The following is a 25,596-nucleotide window of genomic DNA, read 5'->3' on the forward strand; positions in this document are numbered from 1 at the left end:
CCAGCCTCACATTTTATTATCTTGGAAAAGGGTCTAGGCCCGAAACGTCAGCTTTTGTGCTCCTGAGATGCTGCTTGGCCTGCTGTGTTCATCCAGCCTCACATTTTATTATCTTTAAATCCCTGCATAATGTTGGATTTTCATCTATCTTGCATTGCTTCCAAAAAATCAAGTTGGCAAAACATTGATTTGAACTCTAACTGGTTAAGATGGAAGTCATGCAATTTGTTGAGGAAGTTGGCAGTCAGATGAGCAGTATATTGTAGCAGCTTTCAGGTATTTTGATAACCCCATGTCCCTATTCTGCAAAACTACATGTTAATAAAGAAAAGAAATAACATAGTTCTCGCAGTTTTCAAAATGTGCACAATAACTTTCCCATTAACTCCTAAAATTGTCATTATTGAGTTAAGCCACATCCCTTTGTAAAGATAAAATCTGCTTTTATAAAATTTTCAGTAAGTATTTGAATGTTTTCAGAGCAGAATCCATCATTTAGCCTCAAACTGAATGTTACAGCATGTAAAGTTAAAAAGAATTATATTCTGCATTACAGTAAATTGGGATTTTCATCTTGTACAATTAAATTCCAGTTCATGTTGCCACATATTCAAAAAAAAGATACATCACCTGAACACTGTTATTTTAAATGACATCACATGACTAGAAAGAATAAGATGTTTTGTACAAAGTTGAACTATTTTCAAATCCTCCTGGCTTTGGAAAAGCATGGCACAATTAGGGAGCAAGCTGCCAGTACATAATTTTAAATGCTTAACTTGGACAATGCAGTTGGAAAATAACCAAGCAGGTGTAACGGTGATGCATTTGTAACAATAATTAAACAATTAGAGACTTGGTTAATACTGTTGATGGTAAAGTGCAGTGTGGAAAAATCACTGTGACAGCTTATAATTATATATTCTTTGAGTAGCTTTCAACTGCACAGGATAGATGTATGGGGCTATAGATTCTTCGGGAAAAAATGTGGTGTGGTATTTGTAAATTAACTGAATTCCATTTTCCTTTTTTTGTTTTCATTTTCTTCCTTTTGTCCAAGTTTCCTTCTCTAGCCAATGGTCATAACATGAGATTCAGGTAGAAATTGCATTTGGTTTTTTTTTCAAAGCTTAATTAATATGTTAAGCCAGTAGTGTGCCTCCAAATTAACTCCATTTACATGAACACTGCTTGAAATTCTGGCGTAAAACATATTTATTTTGGGACGTTAGTAAGAAAATTAACTGAAATTTTCACAAAAGGAAAATATGGTTAGCATGGGTAATCTCAGATAAAAACAGAAATTGTAGGAAATACTCAGCAGGCCATGCTATTACAGAGAGGAACGCAGTTATTGTTTTGGTTTGTTCTTTGATCTGATCTGCAGAAAGTGTCATTAGCTAAGGGTAGTGAGCTCGGAATATGAATGGGAAAGAGATTTCAAATTACACGTGACTAGAAGATAAAGTCTGGGCTTCCAGGACTATTTGTGTTCTTTGATGGGATCAATGGGAAGGTAAGAAGTTGTTGCCCATCTATAATTGGTCTTGAACTCAGTGACTTGCTAAGGCATTTCAGAGAGCCCCTAAAGACCAACTGAGTTGTCATGGGTCTTTAATCACATGTAGGCCAGACCCAGGTAAGAACATCAGATTTCCTTCTGTAAAGGATATTATTGAACCAAATGGATATTTACAAGAATCAGACAGCTTCCTGGTCACCATTATTCACACCAGCTTTACGTTCCAAATTTTATTAATTGAAATTAGTCTATCTGAGCCATAGTGATGTTACAGTCATCAAGGTATCTGCACTATTCACCCAATCTGTGTTCAGCCTCTCCAGTATAACACATTGCAACTAACAAATTCAATATACTAAATTCACAATAAATTGAATCGCTGTTTGGAATTTAATGAGCTCCATCTGGCTTTCCCCACTCGTTCTGAAGGTGGAGAAGGGGTCTGTGATTGGATAGCCGGATGTTGCACAGAGTTCCCATCACCTTCCTGCTTTCCCTCCCTGTTTAAGTCAAGAGCATCAGTGCTAGTCAGCCTTTGCCGCCCAATTGTCAATAAGATGCCTTTATATAGTCACTTACAGACTTCATTGTGCTTCCATTGGGCAGCACACCTAGCTCTGGGGAGACCGCCCAGCATATTTCCTTGAGGCACATGCCTAGTCAAGGGATCAGGAATTGAAGGTCCACATAGAAAGCCACCTCCTTACCATGCTGTAAGCCCTCTGCCCACCCATTTCGTGGTTGGTATTCCAATCCACATATCATCTTCTTACCCTTGTCCAGAGGATCCATCACTAAGCTTCTGGCCCCTCTAACTGATCAGTTACTCTTCAGGTGGGATTACAGTTTCATATTGGGAAGTAAACATGAGAAGTTGTTGGCGGATAGGATCAGGGTAAACCCTAAGGCTTTCTATAGGTATTTAAGGAATAAAAGAATGACAAAAGTAAGATTAGGGCCAATCAAGGATAGTAGTGGTAAGTTGTGTGTGGAGTCAGAGGAGATAGGGGAAGCGCTAAATGAATATTTTTCAACACTATTCACTCTAGAAAACGACAATGTTGTCGAGGAGAATACTGAGATACAGGCTACTAGACTAGGTGGGATTGAGGTTCACAAGGAAGAGGTATTAGAAATCCGACAGAGGGTGAAGATAGATAAGTCCCCTGGGCCAGATGGGATTTATCCTAGGATCCTCCGGGAAAGTCAGGGAGAGATTGCCAAGCCTTTGGCATTGATCTTTCCAATACTTTACCAAGAGTTAAAAAGTTATAAGAGATAGGATTTTTAATCATCTAGAAAAGAATAAATTGATTAGGGATAGTCAGCACGGTTTTGTGAAGGGAAGGTCGTGCCTCACAAACCTTTCTGAGCTCTTTGAGAAGGTGACCAAACAGGTAGACGAGAGTAAACCGGTTGATGTGGTGTATATGGATTTCAGCAAGGCGTTCAATAAGGTTCCCCACAAAAGGCTATTGTACAAAATGAGGAGGAATGGAATTGTGGGAGATATAGCAGTTTGGATCGGAAATTGGCTTGCTGTAAGAAGGCAGAGGGTGGTAGTTGATGGGAAATGTTCATCCTGGAGACCAGTTACTAGTGATGTACCGCAAGGGTCGGTGTTGGGTCCACTGCTGTTTGTCATTTTTATAAATGACCCGGATGAGGGCGTAGAAGGATGGGTTAGTAAATTTACAGACGACATGAAGATCGATGGAGTTGTGGATAGTGATGAAGGATGCTGTAGGTTGCAGAGAGACATAGATAAGCTGCAGAGCTGTGCTGAGAGGTGGCAAATGGAGTTTAATGCAGACAAGTGTGAGGTGATGCACTTGGTAGGAGTAACCAGAAGGCAAAGTACAGGGCTAATGGTAAGATTCTTGGTAGTGTAGATGAGCAGAGGGATATCGGTGTCCATGTACACAGATCCTTGAAAGTTGCCACCCAGGTTGACAGGGCTGTTGAGAAGGCATACAGTGTTTTAGCTTTTATTAATAGAGGGATTGAGTTCCGGAACCAAGAGGTTATGCTGCAGCTGTACAAAACTCTGGTGTGGCCGCACTTGGAGTATTGCTAGAGTTCTGGTCACCGCATTATAAGAAGGATGTGGAAGCTTTGGAAAGGGTGCGGATGAGACTTACTAGGATGTTGCCTGGTATGGAGGGAAGGTCTTACGAGGAAAGGCTGAGGGACTTGAGGCTGTTTTCATTAGAGAGAAGAAAGTTGAGAGGTGACATAATTGAAACAGATAAAATAATCAGAGGGTTAGATAGGGTGGATAGGGAGAGCCTTTTTCCTAGGATGGTGATGGCGAGCACGAGGGAGCATAGCTTTAAATTGAGGGGTGAAAGATATAGGACAGATGTCAGAGGTGATTTCTTTACTCAGAGAGTAGTAAGGGAATGGAACGCTTTGCCTGCAATGGTAGTAGATTTGCCAACTTTAGGTACATTTAAGTTGTCATTGGATAAGCATACGGACATACATGGAATAATGTAGGTTAGATGGGCTTCAGATTGGTATGACAGGTTGGCACAACATCGAGGGCCGAAGGGCCTGTACTGTAATTTTCTATGTTCTATGTTCTAAAGGATATTTGAGTCTCTGTATAGTGAGAAAGAAAGATGTGAAAGGGTGGATGTTACATCACTTGGGCTTACATCAGAAGGTTATAGAATTTTGGGAGGAATTGAAGAGTGCCCAATGATTAAATATGGAGCATGGTAAAGGAGAACGCAAGGTCCCATAATTCTGAACAGAATGTTTACAAACAAGGGCCCTGTCAATGTCAAGGAGGAAAATCCTAAGTTGAAGAGAATGGAAGACATGTGGAATTTTTGTCGACTTTTGGTTGATGGAAGTTCATTTCCCTAATAGGGCAACCACTCACAAAACTGTGAGAAATGCATGGATTATTCAATGATAAACCATCTTAGTTGCAAACAATCATCTGATACCACACAGTTCCAATCTAAGACTAGAATATCAAAAGTAGTTTGGACTGGATCAGAGAGGCCTAAGGCTTGCCTGGCAGTTTTCACTTCTTCAACATTGAACTTTGTGCTGCTTGCCTCATCAGTAACAACCCTCAAGTGAATCTCAGAAGGGGAAACGCAGCAAGCACTTAGGGCAGAAGCCACAATCACTGGGAATATAGTCAGTGGAAGAACTTCTATTCATCCTCGCTCTCAGAAGGTTTTGTTAGAATGAAACAAAAGCACCAGGGACGTTGAAAACCTTGGAGACTGTCTTGTTTATTAATGACTTATTTTGTAATGGAGTCTTTCAAAGGATGCTGACTCCAAATGAACATATTGAAGAGGTCTTCCTTCTGTTTTAGGTGTCTATTGGCCACTGGATAGGACAGCTTGAAAATTGTATCCAGTGTCTTTCTAGATTGAAGTCAGGATTGACATCTCATTTAACCACTGGGGAATTGTGTCTTTCTGTGGTGTCTTATCTATCTAAACTATATATTGCCCGTACTACAAAATATCCCCTCGTTTTCAGCTGAATCTCTGTTGGCCGTCAGCTCCAAATAAAGTGACATCTGATGCTCTCTAAAATTTGAAAATCCAAAGGAAGTCAATATAAATTTCACATTATCTTTGTTCTGGGCATTATGAAGTAATTTGCCTTTACTTTTGAGAATGCAATTTCAAGTCAGACGCGTTTAGGAGAATCAAAATCTCTTAAATCACTTTTCAGAATCCCAATGTGCACAAATATATACATCTTTAATTCAGTTTCTTGTGGAAATTGAGCATAAAAGAGCACAAATTAAACAACATTGTCATTCTCACTTAATGATGCCACAGAGATGAGTGGTGTGGGGATTCATTAAAAATGTATTAAACCAGAATACTTCTCCAAGATTATGGCTAAAGCAAATTGAGAGCTTCACTTTTGTAATACACTATCTTACCTGAAATCACTTGATGCTAACAATGGGAGTTAAAATTTTTTGACGTATTGGTAGCATTTCTGACTGAGAAAACTAGGTCAAAGATCAATAAAAAGAATACATATAAAGATGAAGTAATTCAAAAAGTCATTATGTTATGTCAAGCTTGACACTTACGGACAGAGTTCTCACTTCGGATATGATTAGGAATGGGGCTGAAAATTGCAATAGTTTTGTGAATTAAATTTTCCATTCAAGTTTCTACTTGAACTTATTGTCAAATCAATGAATGTAAAATCTTCCTTGAACCAACATAATCAGGCAGCGTTTCAGAATGTAATTTTTTTGTCATACGTGTGACAAATCGCACCAAGCCAAATCATTCATTACATTCTGGTGTTTATCCTTTATTTGAGCATCATGTGCTTGTTCACTTTCCCTTTGAAAACACCCACACTATTGGCCTCAACCATTTCACATAATAGTGAGTTCTCACTGCTCTTTAGGAAAATAGATTTTATCTGAATTCACAACTGGATTTCTTCATGTCCACTTTATCTTGTTGTCCTCAATCTGTACAAAAGCCTGGTTTGGCCACAGCTGGAGTATTGTGTCCAGTTCTAGTCACCTCATTTTGGAAGTGTTGGAAAAGGTGATTTACCAAGATGTTGCCTGGAATGGAGGGAAGGTCTTACGAGGAAAGTTTGAGAGAGCTCGGGCTTTTCTCTTTAGAATGACGAAAGATGAGAGGTGTACAAAATGATCAGGGGAATAGATAGACTGGACAGCCAGAGACTTTTTCCTAGGGTGGAGGTGGCATTTTTACGAGAGGACATAGTTTTAAAGTGAAAGGAGATAGATATCGGGGAGATGTCAGTGGTAGGTTCTTTACTCAGACAGTGGTAGGGGCATGGAATGCATTGCCAGAGAGGGTAGTGGAGTCAGCCTCATTAGGGACATTTAAGCAGCAATTAGATAGACATTGGATGATAGTATAAGGTAGCAGTGGAGGTTGAATAGACCTTAGGTTTAGGGTATAAGTTCAGCACAACATCGTGGGCCAAAGGGCCCGTACTGTGCTGTACAGTTCTATGTTCTAATCTATGCTGAGGAAGCATTCTCTCATTTAATCTCTAACAAAACCTTTCTCAATTTTAAACACCTCTATTAGTTGACCTCTGATCTACCTACTTTCAAGATACTTTCCTAATACAGTTTTCTGCTTTCCTTCCTGTATAGCACTTCTTCATCCTTCCTAGTTCCTCAACTATTTTTTTAAAAAACTTGTTGACAAGCCGAGGTTGGATACAAATTTATTAGAACTTTCCTATGCTTCAATTCTATCCCTGTAGAAATGAAGCAAAATTCTTGGTTTACTGGATTTTATGGCCTTGCTGACTTGTGGTGCAATGTTTATTATTTGTACACTAAGATCTCCTTGTTCCTCTGTTTGGCACTATGATACATTCATCTGTGTTGAACATCATTTGCCAATTATTTGCCTAATCTTCATGTTGCTGTCATCCAGTAATTTGGTGAAGGCCTGTTCAGTATTCACAATCCTTCAACTTTGTTGTTATTTGCAAAATTAGAAAGCATGTCTTAGATTGTTCATATAAATTGTACAACTTATTTAAATTCAACCAAATTGTGTTGGTATAATTCTGTCAATCGGTAAGAATTAAGCTATTTCTGTTGATGTAACAATGACACATCTTTGTTCCTATTCCTTGCAGGAAACCAAAATCAGCTGTTTACAACTGGCAACTAAAGGTAAGAGAATATCATTCTCTTTTGTTTCCATTGTTCAAAACCAATAATTAGCATCATATATAACAAGAAAACATCTTTCTACCATGCTTGAAAGACATGTGGAGAGAGAAATTCTCAATCAGTGCTTGACTAAATTGGTTGTTTAAATGCATGTTAGTATCCTGCATGAATTTATTTTGTGATTACATTGCCTGCCATCTTCAGCATTTATGGATCATGCAGTCTTACATTGAGTTGCTGCTCTCATTGTATTGTCATTTTTGTGCATGATTTAACAACATTAATTGTCTAGAAATGTAGAAGTCTGCATCCAGATGTCAAATATTAATTTCTGAACATTTAGCCCTATTTAATTTGTAGGTTTCATTATCATACTAGTTGCATTTAATGAAGTGAAATGCAAATCGAAACCTATTCAATCATTTTCAGTTATTTCTTTTGGCTTAGACTATATTATGTGCTGTCTTTTTTCATTGCATAGATTATTTAAACGTTGCCTGCTTATGAATGTCACTTATCTCTCTTTAGATGTGGGACACAGTATTGACACTTTATTAAGCACAATAAGGCTCAATAACAGAAGTCTATTTGTATTAAAACCAACAATGTAATTTATTCTTTTAGAATTAAAATTGGAGACTGAGGTATCATTAAAACTTTAATCTTAAGTAATTATTCATTTCTCATGGGGTTTCCAGTTTTATTTTGTAGCCGGGGATTGTAAGATATCATAAAAGGATATTTTTGCTTGGTAGACTCGCTTCTTTCTTTTTCTTCTTATGCATGCTGACCTGGAACTTTCCCTTTGTCTTAACGGTAATAGGTAGGATACAGATAACTACACCATACATACTTATCATCCCAAGTGCAGGTGATTATCTACTCTGAAGTCAAAAATGTTAATTCTTCTCCAATCCTATGCAACTTGTTGTCTTGAAATGTTATCTGCAAAGTATCTCATATTCTTACAACTTTAGTGAATGTTTTGTGTTGAAGGAAATATTTTGACATACAAATAAAGAGTCTGCTGATAGTGCAATCGATCAATGCAGTGGAAGATTTAGTTATTGTTCATAGAGATCAAAAAGATGCCAGGTTCAATACTGAAGAGTCAAAGCCTTACAGTCAGACCTAAATTCTTCTGAAAGGTGGCCTTGCTAGAAAGTACAGGTGTGTGAATGGAGAGAGATCAGAGACAATGGGAACTGCAGATGCTGGAGAATCCAAGATAACAAAGTGTGAAGCTGAATGAACACAGCAGGCCAAGCAGCATCTTAGGAGCACAAAAGCAGATGCTTTGGGCCTAGACCCTTCATCAGATGATGGGGTCTAAGCCCAAAACATCAGCTTTTGTGCTCCTGAGATGCTGCTTGGCATGCTGTGTTCATCCAGCTTCACACAGGTGTGTGAATATTATCTGCAGGCAGGATTGAAGTTCACTATACCATCTACAAGTTCAATCACACCAATATTCACCATCCAGCTGGATGAAGGCAGCTTGGCTGAGATACCAGTGTTGTGCCAACACATGTGGAACCATACCCTTGGGAGTCACTAGCTACATGAGGAGACAACATTGTGTGATTATAATATATGCTGATTAAATGATGTCAGCATTCTGACATTTAATGATAGATAGGCTTTTCACGATAAGGGGCAGAGCTTCATTCAATTCTGGGAATTCAGGTATGAACATTGACTTCTCCAGCATGCTTCACGTTAATGTTTTTCTTGACTTGTACATTTAACTCAGAAAATTTTGAAACAACTGTCAGAAATCATAAAATATATGTATTAAGAGCATAGTTTTTAGAAAAACAGCTAATTATATTGTTTAAATGTGGGTGATGTGAATGCCTGTTTACATTTAATATTAGGGCCAACTAAGTCTGGGGTCTTGGCAACATGGTCTGGGGTGAGATTAATGGCATAATCAGAGGATTTATCTGAAAGAACCTATATCAAAGACAGGAGCGACTCAATAATCATTCGTGCTTTTCACAAGCAGTGTGGCAAGTTTCTTGCTAGGCAAAGCAAGTTGCCAATTAACAGTGATTATTGCTTGTTAAGTGCCTTGTTAACAACCCAGTCTGCTTCATTAATATTCCACTTCCTTTCTTACCAAGCATAAGAAGTTTTAATGTGGAATTCTGAGTGAGTACCTGGTGAATTCGGCTCACTGCTTGCTTCAGAGTGCCTCCATGTTTTATGTGTTTATTGGATGTGATTGTTGCTGGCTAGGCCTATCCCTAATTGCCCAGAGGGCAGTTGAGAGTTAACTACATCGCTGTAGATCTGGAGTCACATGTAGGCTGGCACTTCACAAAGGATATTAGTGAATCTGAGATAATGGGAACTGCAGATGCTGGAGATGCCAAGATAATAAAATGTGAGGCTGGATGAACACAGCAGGCCAAGCAGCATCTCAGGAGCACAAAAGCTGACGTTTCGGGCCTAGACCCTTCATCAGAGAGGGGGATGGGGGGAGGGAACTGAAATAAATAGGGAGAGAGGGGGAGGCGGACCGAAGATGGAGAGTAAAGAAGATAGGTGGAGAGAGTGTAGGTGGGGAGGTAGGGAGGGGATAGGTCAGTCCAGGGAAGACGGACAGGTCAAGGAGGTGGGATGAGGTTAGTAGGTAGCTGGGGGTGCGGCTTGGGGTGGGAGGAAGGGATGGGTGAGAGGAAGAACCGGTTAGGGAGGCAGAGACAGGTTGGACTGGTTTTGGGATGCAGTGGGTGGGGGGGAAGAGCTGGGCTGGTTGTGTGGTGCATTGGGGGGAGGGGACGAACTGGGCTGGTTGAGGGATGCAGTAGGGGAAGGGGAGATTTTGACAAGAGAGTTGCAATGGGAGAGAGATTCCCTGAGGTTGGTCCGGAGGGAGGAGGGTAACTTCTTCAGGTTAGGCATCCCTGGAAGAGGCTTCGCAGTGAGGTTAAAATAGTATCAGAGATAATGGGAACTGCAGATGCTGGAGATTCCAAGATAATAAAATGTGAGGCTGGATGAACACAGCAGGCCAAGCAGCATCTCAGGAGCACAAAAGCTGACGTTTCGAGCCTAGACCCTTCATCAGAGAGGGGGATGGGTGTTCTGCAGTTCCCATTATCTCTGATACTATTTTAACCTCACTGCGAAGCCTCTTCCAGGGATGCCTAACCTGAAGAAGTTACCCTCCTCCCTCCGGACCAACCTCAGGGAATCTCTCTCCCATTGCAACTCTCTTGTCAAAATCTCCCCTTCCCCTACTCTTGTCAAAATCTCCCCTTCCCCTCAACCAGCCCAGTTCGTCCCCTCCCCCCACTGCACCACACAACCAGCCCAGCTCTTCCCGCCCACCCACTGCATCCCAAAACCAGTCCAACCTGTCTCTGCCTCCCTAACCGGTTCTTCCTCTCACCCATCCCTTCCTCCCACCCCAAGCCGCACCCCCCGCTACCTACTAACCTCATCCCACCTCCTTGACCTGTCCGTCTTCCCTGGACTGACCTATCCCCTCCCTACCTCCCCACCTACACTCTCTCCACCTATCTTCTTTACTCTCCATCTTCGGTCCGCCTCCCCCTCTCTCCCTATTTATTCCAGTTCCCTCCCCCCATCCCCCTCTCTGATGAAGGGTCTAGGCCCGAAACGTCAGCTTTTGTGCTCCTGAGATGCTGCTTGGCCTGCTGTGTTCATCCAGCCTCACATTTTATTATATTAGTGAATCTGTTAGGTTTGTACAACAATAGCTAGTTGTTCCATGCTCACTGTTTGTCTGCTTAAGAACAGCAGAGTTTCAGTGCATGATCGATGGGCACCAGCTGCATGCACCTATCAGCCAATGACTTTGACATCTGACATTTGCCAACCTCTCATAACAATGGTGCACCCCTCTGATACACCCTGGAAGGCTACTCTGGAAGGATAGCTTTGCATTGCAGAGCCAACCGGCAAACACCACGGAAAGGCTGCAACAGGAACAAGTTATGCACATGGATAAGGACATTGCTCACTGATTAGACCAGATGATAATCTCAGTCCATTTCTGAAGAAGGGCCTAGATCCGAAACATCAGCTTTCCTGCTGCTCTGATGCTGCTTGGCCAGCTGTGTTCATCCAGCTCTATACCTTGTTATCTCGATATCTCAGTATTGCTCACTTCCTCATATTAGCATCTACCTGGATGCTTGCAGCATCCCTTACTTGCCGTGCCTTCATAGTGCAGTCACAGAGTGAAGTAACTTGCCTTAACAGTAGACTTCTGTCAAGGGAGCATACATCTTGCTGTAAGGCAGTGTTCTATGTCAATCTTACCCCAACTTCATGTGCCAGCAGCTTATACAGCAAACACACTGCACGTGCAGCAAACAAACGCCCATGGCTCAAAGTCTTAAGGGAGTAGTCCTCATTAAAGCCCATTGAGGCAGCTGCCAGTCAGGGGGTTCCAGCACAGTAAATTAAGAGCAGCCTCCCATACTAGCCCAGGGATTGGCATGGCAGGCATCCAGTTGGGGTGTTCTCAGTCAGAGAGTCCATGTCTCTGCAGCCCAGGGAGAAGGTCATCATGAATCCTGTGGCTCCATTATGGTCAGTCCAGGGGGCAGGGCAAGCATGGCTGGGGAGATATACAGCTATCAGTCAAATGTACGCACCCTTCATCTGGAGCAGTCTGATGATGTTGCTCAAGGGTGGGCCATGGTCAGTCCATTGGGTACAATGATAGAAGTTAAAGGGAAAGGGGGAGGATGAGGGAGTCTCATGCTTCAGAAATGAAACTGGGGAGTCTGTTCTTCAGGTTTGAAGGCTGAGAGCGCAGGGTCAAAGGGGATGACAATTGTAAAGGGTGCGACAACAGTATCTGCAAGGGGGTGAATACAATAAAGGAAGGGTGGGAAAGGAGTTGAGGGTGGGAACATCAACAGTCAGGTGCACTCTAGCTCTAAGAAGATCACACTGTATGACCACACGTGGCATGCAGCTGAGGGGGAAATGTGCGCAGGTATAGGCTCACTAGACATGTCCAGTGGGGACCTGGGGAGTTGCAAAACCAACTGGGGTTAATAGCAAGGGTGACCAGGAAGGGGGTATGGATCGGAAAGAAAGTGCTGGATAAAATCAGATCTGGCAGCCTACGTGGAGACAGAAGCAGAGTTAACTTTTCAAGCTCAGTCTTACTCTTCTTCAGAATTGTGACTTCAGTGGCCCTATTGTTTGCTCCACCATAGCTCTGGTTGAAACAGAGGTGTTACATATCAGTCAGGGCATTGTGCAATAGTATCAGCAATGATTGCAGCAAGTCACCTGATAACCAGCTTTGTAATACACCAACTATGCGGGAGGGTCCAAGAATGGAGGAGTTGTGCAACTGCCAGGGTAGTCAGCAATTGCCTCCAGCAAGTGATTATGCTGACGACAAATTATGTGAATATTAATCTAATTGAATTTTTAAAGTGATATGCAGGTCAAGCAAGGATGATGTGAGAGAAGAATTTTCTCACAATGGTTAGTTAGAGTTTGGAATATACCGCCTGGAGATGTAGTGGAGACAGATTGAACTGAGACACTCCAGAGGACATCTGATGATTATTTGAATAGAGATGGTATGCAGGGATATGGGGATATGCAGGAGGTTGGCAATAGAGCCAGTGCAGACATAATGGGCTGAATGGTTGCCTTCTGCATTGTAATAATTCTGTGATTCAAGGATTCTTTGAGCCCCTTCCGAGTGACAATTCCTCAGTGTTGGGACCATAAGACCATAAGACATAGGAGTGGAAGTAAGGCCATTCGGCCCATCAAGTCCACTCCGTCATTTAAATCATGGCTGATGGGCATTTCAACTCCACTTCCCTGCACTCTCCCCGTAGCCCTTGATTCCTTCTGAGATCAAGAATTTATCGACCTCTGCCTTGAAGGCATCCAACGTCCTGGCCTCCACTGCACTCCGTGGCAATGAATTCCACAAGCCCACCACTCTCTAGCTGAAGAAATGTTGTCTCATTTCAGTTTTAAATTTACCCCGTCTAATTTTAAGGCGGTGTCCACGGGTCCTAGTCTCCCCGCCTAACAGAAACAACTTCCTAGCGTCCACCCCTCCTAAACCAAAGTATGACCTTGGCCTTGGAAGAGTAAAATGAACTTGTGACCTTGCATCAGACATTGTTCTGATTGATTTGCGTGTGCACAACATTTTTCCGACAGTGCCCTGTGAGGCTGAATCAACAGAGCACCTCACTTATCCTCAAGAAATGATGTCTGCGCTGTAAAGCTCTGAGTCTCCGCTGGATTCCATGCATCCTGCAGGCTGCAACTTCTCCTTGAGCTGGCTGCTCCTCATTCTCTGCAGTGACCTGCTGCTAACTCCTTGGCTTGCATCAGCCCTGATCCTTCTGAATCTGCCTTTGCTTCCTTAGCAAGGAAACCGCAGCAACGAGCATTCCACCAGCAACTGGACATCAGACTCTTGGTGGAAATGACCTACATCAAGTGTGGAAAAAGACAAGTCTCCAAAGAGTTATTGGTGGCATAGTCTGTGGATAAGACTGCACACACTCTTCCACACAGTGAGGCATGTTGCAAACTGACCATGAGCACCATGTCTCCATCGTTCATTCATCTCCAGCCTCAGCATGTTCACCAACTTGGTGAAGGGACTGCACTGGCTTTCACTTTTCACTGCATTCAGTATAGACCATCACTAAACTTGCTGACAGATGAAGAAGTGATGGTCTGTACTGAATGCACAACACTCCCACAACACTCTTGAAAGTTGCATGATTAATTGTTTGCATCTGTCCAGCATTCACTTTTTTTCCCCCTAAGATTGGCATCTTAATGATGCTGAAGGTAGCAGCAATGTTCAATAAGCAAGCTCCAGTGGCATGATACAAATTGCCTTTGACCAGCATTCAAATTCTAAACATGTTCACTCTGCCTGAATAGCAAGTAAACAATGAAAAGACTGCAAATTAGATGTAGCAGTTGCTTGCCTCTTGCATTTCTCACCTCAGTGCCCGAACATGCCGTGAAGGTGGATCCCACACTTCTGACGATCAAAAAGACAATGACTCTGCTCACCCTGGGTGTTGACCCAGCTATTTTCCTGTTGCACTTCACTTTGAGAGGATGACAAGTGAACACCATGAGCACTAGCCCCTTCCAAGCTACCATGTACACCTCACCAGAATTTCCATGTCCACTTATACTTTGCACTACCCTATAAGTCCGCTTCCAGCCATTCCCTCAATGAGGACACACACAGCGGTGAACATGTGCCTACCATTGTGCACAAAGGAGTGGCCTTGCAGTAGCCTTTTTGTGCAGAGGTACTGATGCGTCCTGGAAATCTGTTCCTTCCTAAGTAGCCTATGAGTGGATCAGCGTGGTGCCATGATGTTTGTGAGTTTTAGCAAATGTTAGACACCAAGAGCAGCATGTGTGTGGATCAGGCTCTGAGGTACTGAGCAAATGGAGGCTGTTTGCAGTTGGTAATGAGCTGAAGTCACTAAGTACCCACTTTAACATTCGTGTTGAGAATTCCCAACATCTAGCTTGTTCAGTGCCTTTGTTAAGATCAGAAACCAAGTGGTTACGAGGCTACTAACAGCATTAATAAGTTGTTTATCAAACTCTAATCTCCCTTAATCAATAACTTGCTGCTGCCCAGGAGAAGCTCACCTCACCAACGTTCAAAGGTATAAAACAGCAGTGAAATGCTCACAATGTCAAGATAGGCCTCTCAAACTTCTCGTCTGAATTTGTCACAAATCCTGCCGTAGCCCACTTTGCTAAGACCTCCATAGGATTCTACCCAATGTGTATATATATCAAGCTGTACCCACTTACTACAGACAAAGGGGGTGGCCATGGGCACCTGCATGGGCACCTGCATGGGCCCCAGCTATGCCTCCCTCTTTGTAGGTTTCGTGGAACAGTCCCTCTTCTGCACCTACACAGGCCGCAAACCCCACCTCTTCCTCCATTACATTGATGACTGTATCGGCGCCGCCACTTGCTCCCCAGAGGACCTCAAACAGTTCATCCACTTCACCAACACCTTCCACCCCAACCTCACGTTCACCTGGGCCATCAACAACACATCCCTCACCTTCCTGGACCTCTCAGTTTCCATCTCAGGCAACCAGCTTGTAACTGATGTCCAATTCAAGCGCACCGACTCCCACAGCTACCTAGAATACACCTCCTCCCACCCATCCTCCTGCAAAAATCCCATCCCCTATTTCCAATTCCTCCGCCTCCGCCGCATCTGCTCCCAGGATGAGGCATTCCATTTCCGTACATCCCAGATGTCCAAGTTCTTCAAGGACCGCAACTTTCCCCCCACAGTGATCGAGAACGCCCTTGACCGCGTCTCCCGCAACACATCCCTCACACCCCGCCCCCGCCACAACCGCCCAAAGAGGAACCCCCTCGTTCTCACACACCACCCCACCAACCTCCGGATACAACGCACCATCCTCTGACACTTCCGCCATCTACAATCCGACCCCACCACCCAAGACATTTTTCCATCCCCACCCTTGTCTGCTTTCCGGAGAGACCACTCTCTCCGTGACTCCCTTGTTCGCTCCACACTGCCCTCCAACCCCACCAACCCGGCACCTTCCCTTGCAACCACAGGAAGTGCTACACTTGCCCCCACACCTCCTCCCTCACCCCCATCCCAGGCCCCAAGATGATTTTCCGTATTAAGCAGAGGTTCACCTGCACATCTGCCAATGTGGTATACTGTATCCATTGTACCCGGTGTGGCTTCCTCTACAGTGGGGAAACCGAGAGGAGGCTTGGGGACCGCTTTGCAGAACACCTCCGCTCAGTTCGCAATATACAACTGCACCTCCCAGCCGCAAACCATTTCAACTCCCCCTCCCATTCTTTAGATGGCATGTCCATCATGGGCCTCGTGCAGTGCCACAAGGATGCCACCCGAAGGTTGCAGGAACAGCAACTCATATTCCGCTTGGGAACCCTGCAGCCCAATGGTATCAATGTGGACTTCACCAGCTTTAAAATCTCCCCTTCTCCCACCGCATCCCAAAACCAGCCCAGTTTGTCCCTCCCCCCACTGCACCACACAACCAGCCCAGCTCTTTCCCTCCACCCACTGCATCCCAAAACCAGCCCAGCCTGCCTCTGCCTCCCTAACCTGTTCTTCCTCTCACCCATCCCTTCCTCCCACCCCTAGCCGCACCTCCATTTCCTACCTACTAACCTCATCCCACCTCCTTGACCTGTCCGTCTTCCCTGGACTGACCTATCCCCTTCCCACCTCCCCACCTATACTCTCCTCTCCACCTATCTTCTTTTCTCTCCATCTTCGGTCCGCCTCCCCCTCTCTCCCTATTTATTCTAGAACCCTCACCCCATTCCTCTCTCTGATGAAGGGTCTAGGCCCGAAACATCAGCTTTTGTGCTCCTGAGATGCTGCTTGGCCTGCTGTGTTCATCCAGCTTCACACTTTATTATCTTTAATTCTTGCAGAAGGTTCCTTTGAACTCCAGAAGCATTAGTTTGGAAGAGTAAGCAGAAATGGGCTGTAAATATTCAACAAACCCCCCCACTTAAAGTGTGAACATAACATCCAAACTTATTTTCATATATCTGCCCTTCCCAGTTGTAGCCAATGGAAAGACACTTGTTCTGATCATTTTCATTTCATTTCTCTAAGGCTACTTAATGAACCTGCCAAATACTGGCCTGGCAATGAGCAGTTAAGAATATCGATAGGGAGATTCAATCTTTCACTCTCATCATTAAAAAATATTTAATTACCATAGAGCTGAGAAAACCTCCATCTGTATCATAAGAATATTGTACTATTCCACAGCGTTATGTGCTTTGATTGGGGAGTGCTGCTATCATTCATATTTTTCGTTGCTTATTTTTTAATTGCTCTAAGGAGAAAGCAAAAACAAACACCTTCATGCCAAATTTTAAGGAGAAATTTTATTTCAGTTTCAACCAAAAGCCTTGTTCTTGCTTTTCTGGCGTCAACCTTGAAGGAGGTTTTGTCAACAAGTGTCTGCCCTCAAATAGGCATTTGCATCCTGCTCGTTTCTTGACGTGAAATCTAGATTGGAAGCTGACTTCAATTCTCAACCTCCTGTTTTGGCTGAATACAAAGTAGCACATGTTATGTATTAGCTTGAAGAATGAATGTCCTCTCTTAAGCCATGGTGAGAAATGAAAAAGATACCGGTCCCTGTTGTTTAATTGCTGGCACACACTGACTCATGTGACTACTGTCAGCAGCATAAGAATCAGGTCTGCTGTCTGAGCTGAAATGTTAAATTTCTCCAGCAATACCAGTATATGGTATAATTCTGCATTTTTACTGAAAAGGATTTTTGTAAGAAATTACATAGAAAATGCAGAAGAGGCTGAAATGTTCTGGAATTTAAAATACTTTATTCCTCAATTCTCTTCTCTTCTCGTCAGCCATAGAGCAGTGGTTAGAACTATTACAATAGCATTCTGAGCTGCCTATTGTCAGTTATATGCTTCCCCTTGAATAAGAACAAATGGATGACGCCCCAGTTAAATCTAATCTATTTGGGTTCCTTGCAGTTCCATCACCTCCAGTACTACCAACTGTACAAAACAATAAATGGGAATGATAGTGTGTGACCTTTTAGTTTATCACAATAATGGTCTCGATCCAGCCAAAATTAGAATGTAATATTCATGCAGTGTTGTGCTGTTAACTGTACACTGTGGTGCTATTGAAAAGCAAAACAAAGCAAATTCAATTAAGAAATGAAGTGTTTTATGCCTTTTGGCCAAAGAAAATAAATTTATTTATTGTAAAAGCGTACTTAGTTATTTTGGAAAATCTCTCATTCACTTTCAATCCTGGGGTGGTGGAGGGAGTATGTGCAGAAATAACAGTGAAGAACAAGGTAGATAAGACAGCACAAGTCAGTCGTGAAGCTTCAGACTCCATGATTGATTGCTGTTGCACTTTGTAATTAAAAAAAAATATCAGTAATCCATACTGATACACAATGTGTTCCTGTGAAAGATTCCCACAAACGAAATCCATTCCTCAAACTTACACTTACAATTTCATCTATAAAACTCATTTATCAAAGCCATAATAAGGTAGTCCATGAGTAAGCTTGTGTCTTTTGGATTATTCTGAGCATTGATGGCCGACCTCCACAGTTTATTGCACAGAATCATGACAGACAGATGCCATGCAATTGAGTTAGCTTTTGCAATAGCAAATTCAGAACATGAATGATCCGTAATCAATATGTTCTTCCTTTGGGAAGAAACATTGAAAAGCTTTTCATTAGAAACAGTTCTCTTCTACTTGCCGCACATAAGGAACATTACAAAGGGACTGCCACTGCAGAACTGACTACATTAAGTAATGCTCCCAGTCCCCTTAAATGGATTTGCATTTCAACTTGAATATGCCTGAATCCTTATCAGTGGGAGCTAAAAGAAGGGTAAGCATAATGAAAATGCTTTCAGATATTTTGTGGTATTACTTGCAGTAAATGTCAAAAGTGTGACTATATGTCAGTCACCAAGCCTCTTGCTTAGCAATAGATGAATTTTTTAAAAAGTTTTCATGTGTTGCAGCTGTAATAAAGCATTTCAGAATACATTTATTATTAGAATTGGAAAGATGGTAATACTTGGCTGTTTCCATGTTCAATTTAATGTAATTGATCATATCATCATCACATTTTCTAAGATTATATTATCATATCCATGCTTATAGCATTTTGTAGCATGATCCCAAGACTTACCAATGATTTCAAATGTCATGACATTTTCAAGCATCAGATTTTTAAAACAGCACAAATAGCATCCTTTATTATTTAAATCAATTCCACATGGATTACAATGCAACACTTCGGTGGTAAGGTATTCAGGAAACTGTAAAACTGATACTCTACAAGAATGATGTCAATATAACACTTAAAATATTTTGGATTTAATTGAATAGGTATTTCAATTTACAATGTGCATAACTATTAATTCTCTTTTCTGTTTATATTTTCATGATTGTGTGAAAACTCAAAATTATCTCATTATTTGAATAATCAATATAATGTCAGAAGTTGAAAAGACTGTGAGTAGCAAAATCAAAAGAAGGAAAACAAATCTGCAAGTGAAACTATGGTGCAGCAGGAATCTTATCAGTGTTACTGATATGTTTAAGGTAAACCTGATCTACCAGTTCTAAGAAATTGCCGTGCTCAATAACTCTCCCATACTGCATCATAAAAACATAAGGAATTAGAATAGACGTACATACCATTTGCCCTTTCAAACTCATGATGTTGTTCAAAAAATCAGAGTTACTCTTCTATTTCAACTCTCCTCTCCCAAACTATGCCCATAGTCTTTAATTCCCTTAGTACCAAAATTTGAATACACTTCATAACTGAGTACCATAACTCTCTGGCATAAGAAAGTCCAAAGATCCACAGCCTGTCGAATGAAGGAATTTCTCCTTAGCATAGCTCTAAACAGCCTGTTACTGTAACACTAGTTCTAAGACTCCTAACCAGTTGGAAATATTCTCATAACATTCACCCTCTCGAGCTCTTTAAGAATCGTAGAATCTCTGCAGTGTTGGGGTCGGCCATTTGAAGAACAACCCACCCAGATCCACACCCCTACTCTTTATCCTATAACCCTGCATTTCCCATGGCTAATCCACCCAACCTGCACATCCCTGATCACTATGTGCAATTGACCGTGGCCAATTGACCAAACCTGCACATCTTTGGACTGTGGGGATAAACCATAGCACCTGGAGGAAATTCACACAGACACAAGGGCACTGTGTAAACTCCACACAGACTGTCACCGGAGATTGGAATCAAACCCAGGTCCCCTGAAGCTGTGAAGCAGCAGTGCTGACCACTGAGCCACTGCTCTGCTGCCTGGTTGTAATGTTTCAATGAGATCACCTCTCATTCTTCTAAATTTTTGAGCATTGTTGAGAAAGACCCATTTTGTCAAAGTTTTTCATCTTGTACACAATTCACACAAAATACCCACGTAAAAGGAAAGAACATTTATGTCATATCAGAGGAGTGTGCTGACTGGTTGGCAAATGGGCTCTGATTGATAGAGGCCTTGTCATACAGAATGCACCAGTCATGAATGACTGGCTGTTAATTGCCAAGCAGCTTAGATTTTAATGAGTTACATTCACTCTGATTGGTAAACACATTACCCTGCGATTTAAACCGGAGAATGGCTGTCATCTGTTTTGGTACATTGAAACAGGCTCAATGTGTATGTGTTATTCCTGTCTGCAAAGAACAGGATCCTCGGTACTAATGTCTGTAACCTCCAATACATGTAAGTGCATCGTACCTTAATTTGGTTGTCAGCATAATTGTAATTATTTCACAAATATTGCCCAATTACAGGATGAAATCTAATGTTACACACTGTGTTGTGGATTTTGCAAGTGAATGCTGGTTGGGTCCCGTCAGCACCCTGCTCACTGCAAGCAACCAGAGGGATATAAAAGCATGAAAGGATAGGCCTACATACGTAGTATCAGACCAGCATTGACACTCATAAACCACATTACTTATATATGTGATTAGCAGAAAGTTTTTGGCTTGACGGGTTTGTGTCTCCTGATTGGATATTCCCTCAGCCCAGAAATCAGTCTCATGGACATTTATTGCATTTCCTTTAAAGTAAGTCTGTTCATCCTTGTTAAGGGCACCAAGAGTAGATTCCAGGTATGGTTTTCACCAAAAAACTACGTAATTGTAGTCAAATCTATTTTCAGTTACACTCCAATTACTTTGAAACAAAGGCTAATGACTATTTTCTGATGAAGAGTCATAGTGCCATAGAGTCATACAGTATGGAAACAGATCCTTTGGTCCAAACAGTCCACACCGACCATGTACCCAAACTGAATGAGTCTCACATTCCAGCACTTGGCCCATATCCCTCCAAACCGTTCCTATTCATGAACTGATCTAAATGTCTTTTAAATATTGTAACTGTATCTGCATCCACCATTTTCTCTGGTAGCTCATTCCACATACAAACCACTGTGTAAAAATCTTGCCCCTCATGTCCTTTTTAATTTTTTCTCTTCTCAATTTAAAATTTGCCGCCTAGTTTTGAACTTACACACCCTATGGAAAATATCTTTGCTCTTCATCTTATCTATGCCCCTCTTAATTTTATAAACCTCTAATTAGGTCACCCTTCAACCTCCTACACTCCAGTGAAAAAGGTCTCAGCTTTTCCATTCTATTTTTATATCTCAAACCCTCCATTCCTGGCAACGTCCTGGTAAACCCTTTCTGAACCCTCTCCAGTTTAATAAAATTCTCCCTATAACAGGCGACCAGAGCTGTACACAGTACCCCAGAAGAGGCCTTACCAATGTCCTAGGCAACCTCAACATGACATTACAACTCCGATACTCAAAGGTTTAGCAATGAAGGCAAGTGTGTTAAATGCCTTGTTTACCACCCTACCTACCTGTGATACAAACTTCAAAGAATTATGTACATGAACCCTAGGTTTCTCTGTTCTACAACGCTACCTACTATTAATGGTATAATTTTGTATTACCAAAATGCAACACCTCACATTTACCCAACTCAAACTGCATCTGCTACTCACTCAATTGATCAAGATCTCCTTGTAATCTCTGACAAACTTCTTTACTGCCCACTACACCACCGATTTGGTGTTGTCTGTGAACTTACTGGCCATGCCTCCCATATTGTCATCCATATCATTTATATAAATAACAATCAAAAGTGGACCCTGTACTGATCCCTGAGAGATACTGCTGGTCACAGGCCTCCAGTCCAAGAAACAACCCACCACTACCATCCTCTGTCTCTTACCATAAAGTCAATTTTGTACCCAATGGCAAGTGCACCCTGAAGCCCATGTGATCGAACTTTACTAATTTGTCTACCATGCAGAACCTTGTCAAAGGCTTTACTAAAGTCCAGGTAGACAATGTCTACCACTTTTGGTTATTTCATTTAAAAACTCACTCAGGTTTGTGACACAGGCTTTTCCTCACACAAAACCATGCTGACTATCTATAATCAATCTTTGCTTCTCCAGGTGCATATCACCAGACTCGAAACATTACTTCTGTTTGCTTCCTGCAGATGCTGTCAGACCTGCTGAGTTTCTCCAGCAATTTCTGTGTTTTTTCCAATCTACTATTTGCCTTATGCTACTGCATGCATGTTAGCTTTCAGTGATTCATGGGTGCCCAAATCTCTTCAATGCCAACATTTCCCAGTCCTTGACTATTTAAAAGAGTACTTTTTTTAAAATTCTTCCTTCCAAAATTAAGTGACTTCATGTTCTCCAATGTTGTATTCCATCTGCCACATTCTTGGTCTGTCACTCAACCTGTCTATATTCCTATGCAGCCTCTTTGTAGCTTCTTCAGTTTACTTTGGCCACCCAACTGTACTATCAGAAAATGTGGATACACTGCACTTAATGCCCAAATCTAAGTCAATGCCACAGATTGTAAAGCCTTCTTGAATTACTGCAGCCCATTTGATGTTGGCACACTCACAATGCCATTAAGCACAGAGTTCCAGGAAATTGATCCAGAGACACTGAAGAAAAAGTAATAAATTTCCCAGCCAGGATGGTGAGGGGTTTTTGAAAGAAACCTGCAAGTGATAGTGTTACCATATATGTGCCATCCTTGTCCTTCTGGAGTGTAACGGTCATGGTTTTGTAATGCACTGTCCAAGAAGCCTTCATGAATTTCTGCAGTTCATTTTGTAGACAATAACATTGCTGATACTGATCATCATTGGTTGAGGAAGTGAATATTTGCAGATGCGGTGCTTGCTTGAACTACTGAAGTCCATGTGGTGCTGGCACACTCACAATGCAATTAAGGAAGGAATTCCAGAAACTCCTGCCATTGCTGTTCCACCATCTTCCCTGCTAGGCTCCCCTTCCAATCAACTCTGGCCAGGTTCTCCTTCATGTCTTTGTGGTTACTTTTACTCAATTATTGTACCATTATGTCCGATTCAAGCTTCTCCCTCTCAAACTGCAGGGCGAATTCTATCATATTATGGTCACTGCTCCCTTAGTGTTCCTTCATCTTAAGCTCATTATTCAGCCTCTTACACATCTCCAAATCCAGACTTGCCTGTTCCTGAGTGGGGAACATGAGTTTCTCCAAAGAACCATGTAGTAGGCGTTGCACAAATGCCTTTTCTTAAGATCCATTACCTACCTGATTTTCCTGTCCACCTGCATTTTGAATTTCTCCATTATTATTGTGAGTGCCTATCTTACATGTCTTTTTATCTCCTGATTTATTTTCTTTCCCACATCCTGACTACTGCCAGGAGACCTAACAACACCCATTAGCGACTTTTAAACTTTGTAGTTTCTCAACTTTACCCACACAGATTCTATGCCCTCGGACTCAATGATTCTATATTACTTCTTGCTATTGATTTCATTTCATTTCTCACAAGCAAGGCAACCCTGCCTCCTCTCCTCAAATGCCTATCCTTTCAATTGTCATTTCCTTGAGTATTTAGTTCCCAGCCCTGATCCCCTTGCAGAGACGTCTCCGTGATACCCACACATCATAAAATTTCAATCTGTGCTGTCGACTCGTTTACCTTGTTTAGTATATTGCATGTATTTCAGTACAAACACTCAGTCCTGCTGAGTTCTTGACTGACTCCCTTCTCACAGTTATCACCTATACTGCTTTCCCTAAAGTTATATTCGTGAACCTTTCCATCTTCTTCTGTCCTATTACTTGTTCTGGAGACTTTATTGACCTGAACTGAGTCCTCTTCACCTTTAACTTTTTGCATAGCTTTCCATGCAACTGAAGCCCTCAACTATTTAGTTTAAAGCCCTACCCACAGCTCTAGCTATGTGATTTGCCAGGACTCTTATCTCAGCATGGTTCAGGTGACACCTATCCTATCAGAACAGCTCCTTCTTCTCCAGGACTAATGCCAATGTCAAATCAATGCAAACCCGTTTCCCCCACACCAATCTTTGAGCCAAGCCTTTGCTTCTTTAATCTTGTTGACACTGTACCAATTTGATCATGGCTCAGCTAGTAGTCCGCAGATTATTACCTTTTTGGTTCTGATTTTTAATTTAGTCCCTTGCTGCTTATATTCCTACAGCAGAACCCGTTTCCTCTTTTACCAGAATTGTTGGTACCTGAGTGGACCACGACAACTGGATCTTTCCTCTCCTACTCCAAGCTCCTCTGCAACCCAGATGAGATATCCTGAACCATGCATCAGGCAAGCAAGATAGCCTCCAGGCTTCTCAATCCTGGCCTCAAAGGACAATGTCTATTCTCCTGAGTATACCACCCCAAATTACAACTACATTTCTCTTTTCTCCCCTTTCTTGAATGGCTCCCTGTACCATAGTGCTATGGTCAGTTTGCTCATCCTCCCTATTGCTCCCTCTCTCATCCATACAGGGGCAAAATGATCAAACTTGTTGGTCAAACTCAAGGGCAGAGACTCCTTCAGCACTATCTCTTGGATTCCTCTATCTGCCTCACTGATAGTCACACCCTTCTGCCCCTGACCACTAATCAAACTCAAGATAATCTAAGGGGTGTGACTGTATCCTGAAACACAGCATTCAACTAACTGTTCCCTGCCCTGATGTGTCATAGTGTTTGAAGTTCAGACTCCAGCTCATCAATTCTGAGCTACAGTTCCTCAATGCTACACCTGTAGCAACACTTGCTACAGATGTGGTCACTATGAACTACAATGGGATCCACCTGCTCCCACATCATGCAATTACATTGCACGCCTATTTTAGTGACTTTGTTCTTCATGTGATCTATTGAAGAAATTCAAAGTCACACGACACCAGGTTATCATCCAACAGATTTATTTGAAACCACAAGCTTTCGGGGTGCTGCAACTAACAAAGGAACAGAGATTCAAAGTGTGTGATTTCAAATAAACCTGTTAGACTATAACCTGGTTTTGTTTGACTTTGAATTTGTCCACTCAGTCCAATACCAGTACCTCCACATTATATAAAAAAAACCTACTGGTCTTTTAATTTGTAACCTTTAAATATTTCCTCTATTTGCTTTGAATCAGAAAGTAAACTATAGTAAATAGTCAAAGTAGGAGTCATTACCAACCAATGAACTTACCTGTGATAATGCTGTATGTGTTGGGCCCTTGATCCTGGGCTTCAATTTATCCTGTTTAAAAAAAAACCTTAAAAGCAATAAGCCAAGGAAGTAAGCAAAAATCAACTCTTACCCTCTGCACAAAATTCCTACACTTCCTCCAAATTCTCCAAACTATATACTCACCTGGGCTATGTCTTGCTCTGGATGTGCATCCTGGCTGCTGTCTGTGAGAATTTTCATCCTTTT

The 25,596-nt window shown here is 42.0% G+C and overlaps 1 protein-coding gene across 7 annotated transcripts in view; it reads left to right on the forward strand.

Moving 5' to 3' along the window:
• LOC125461272 (receptor-type tyrosine-protein phosphatase T) overlaps positions 1-25,596 on the forward strand; it is a 1,279,761-nt gene that overhangs the window by 997,416 nt on the left and 256,749 nt on the right. For 5 of the 7 annotated variants that reach the window (XM_048549829.2, XM_048549830.2, XM_048549831.2 and 2 more), the window contains 2 exons: positions 7,163-7,199; positions 8,023-8,070. In XM_048549829.2, the coding sequence (XP_048405786.1) occupies positions 7,163-7,199; positions 8,023-8,070 (85 nt within the window). The remainder of the gene's footprint in view (positions 1-7,162; positions 7,200-8,022; positions 8,071-25,596) is intronic. The other 2 variants (XM_048549833.2, XM_048549834.2) reach the window with 1 other exon arrangement.

This window comes from Stegostoma tigrinum, chromosome 19 (genome assembly GCF_030684315.1).
Source record: "Stegostoma tigrinum isolate sSteTig4 chromosome 19, sSteTig4.hap1, whole genome shotgun sequence".
NCBI lineage: Eukaryota > Metazoa > Chordata > Chondrichthyes > Orectolobiformes > Stegostomatidae > Stegostoma > Stegostoma tigrinum.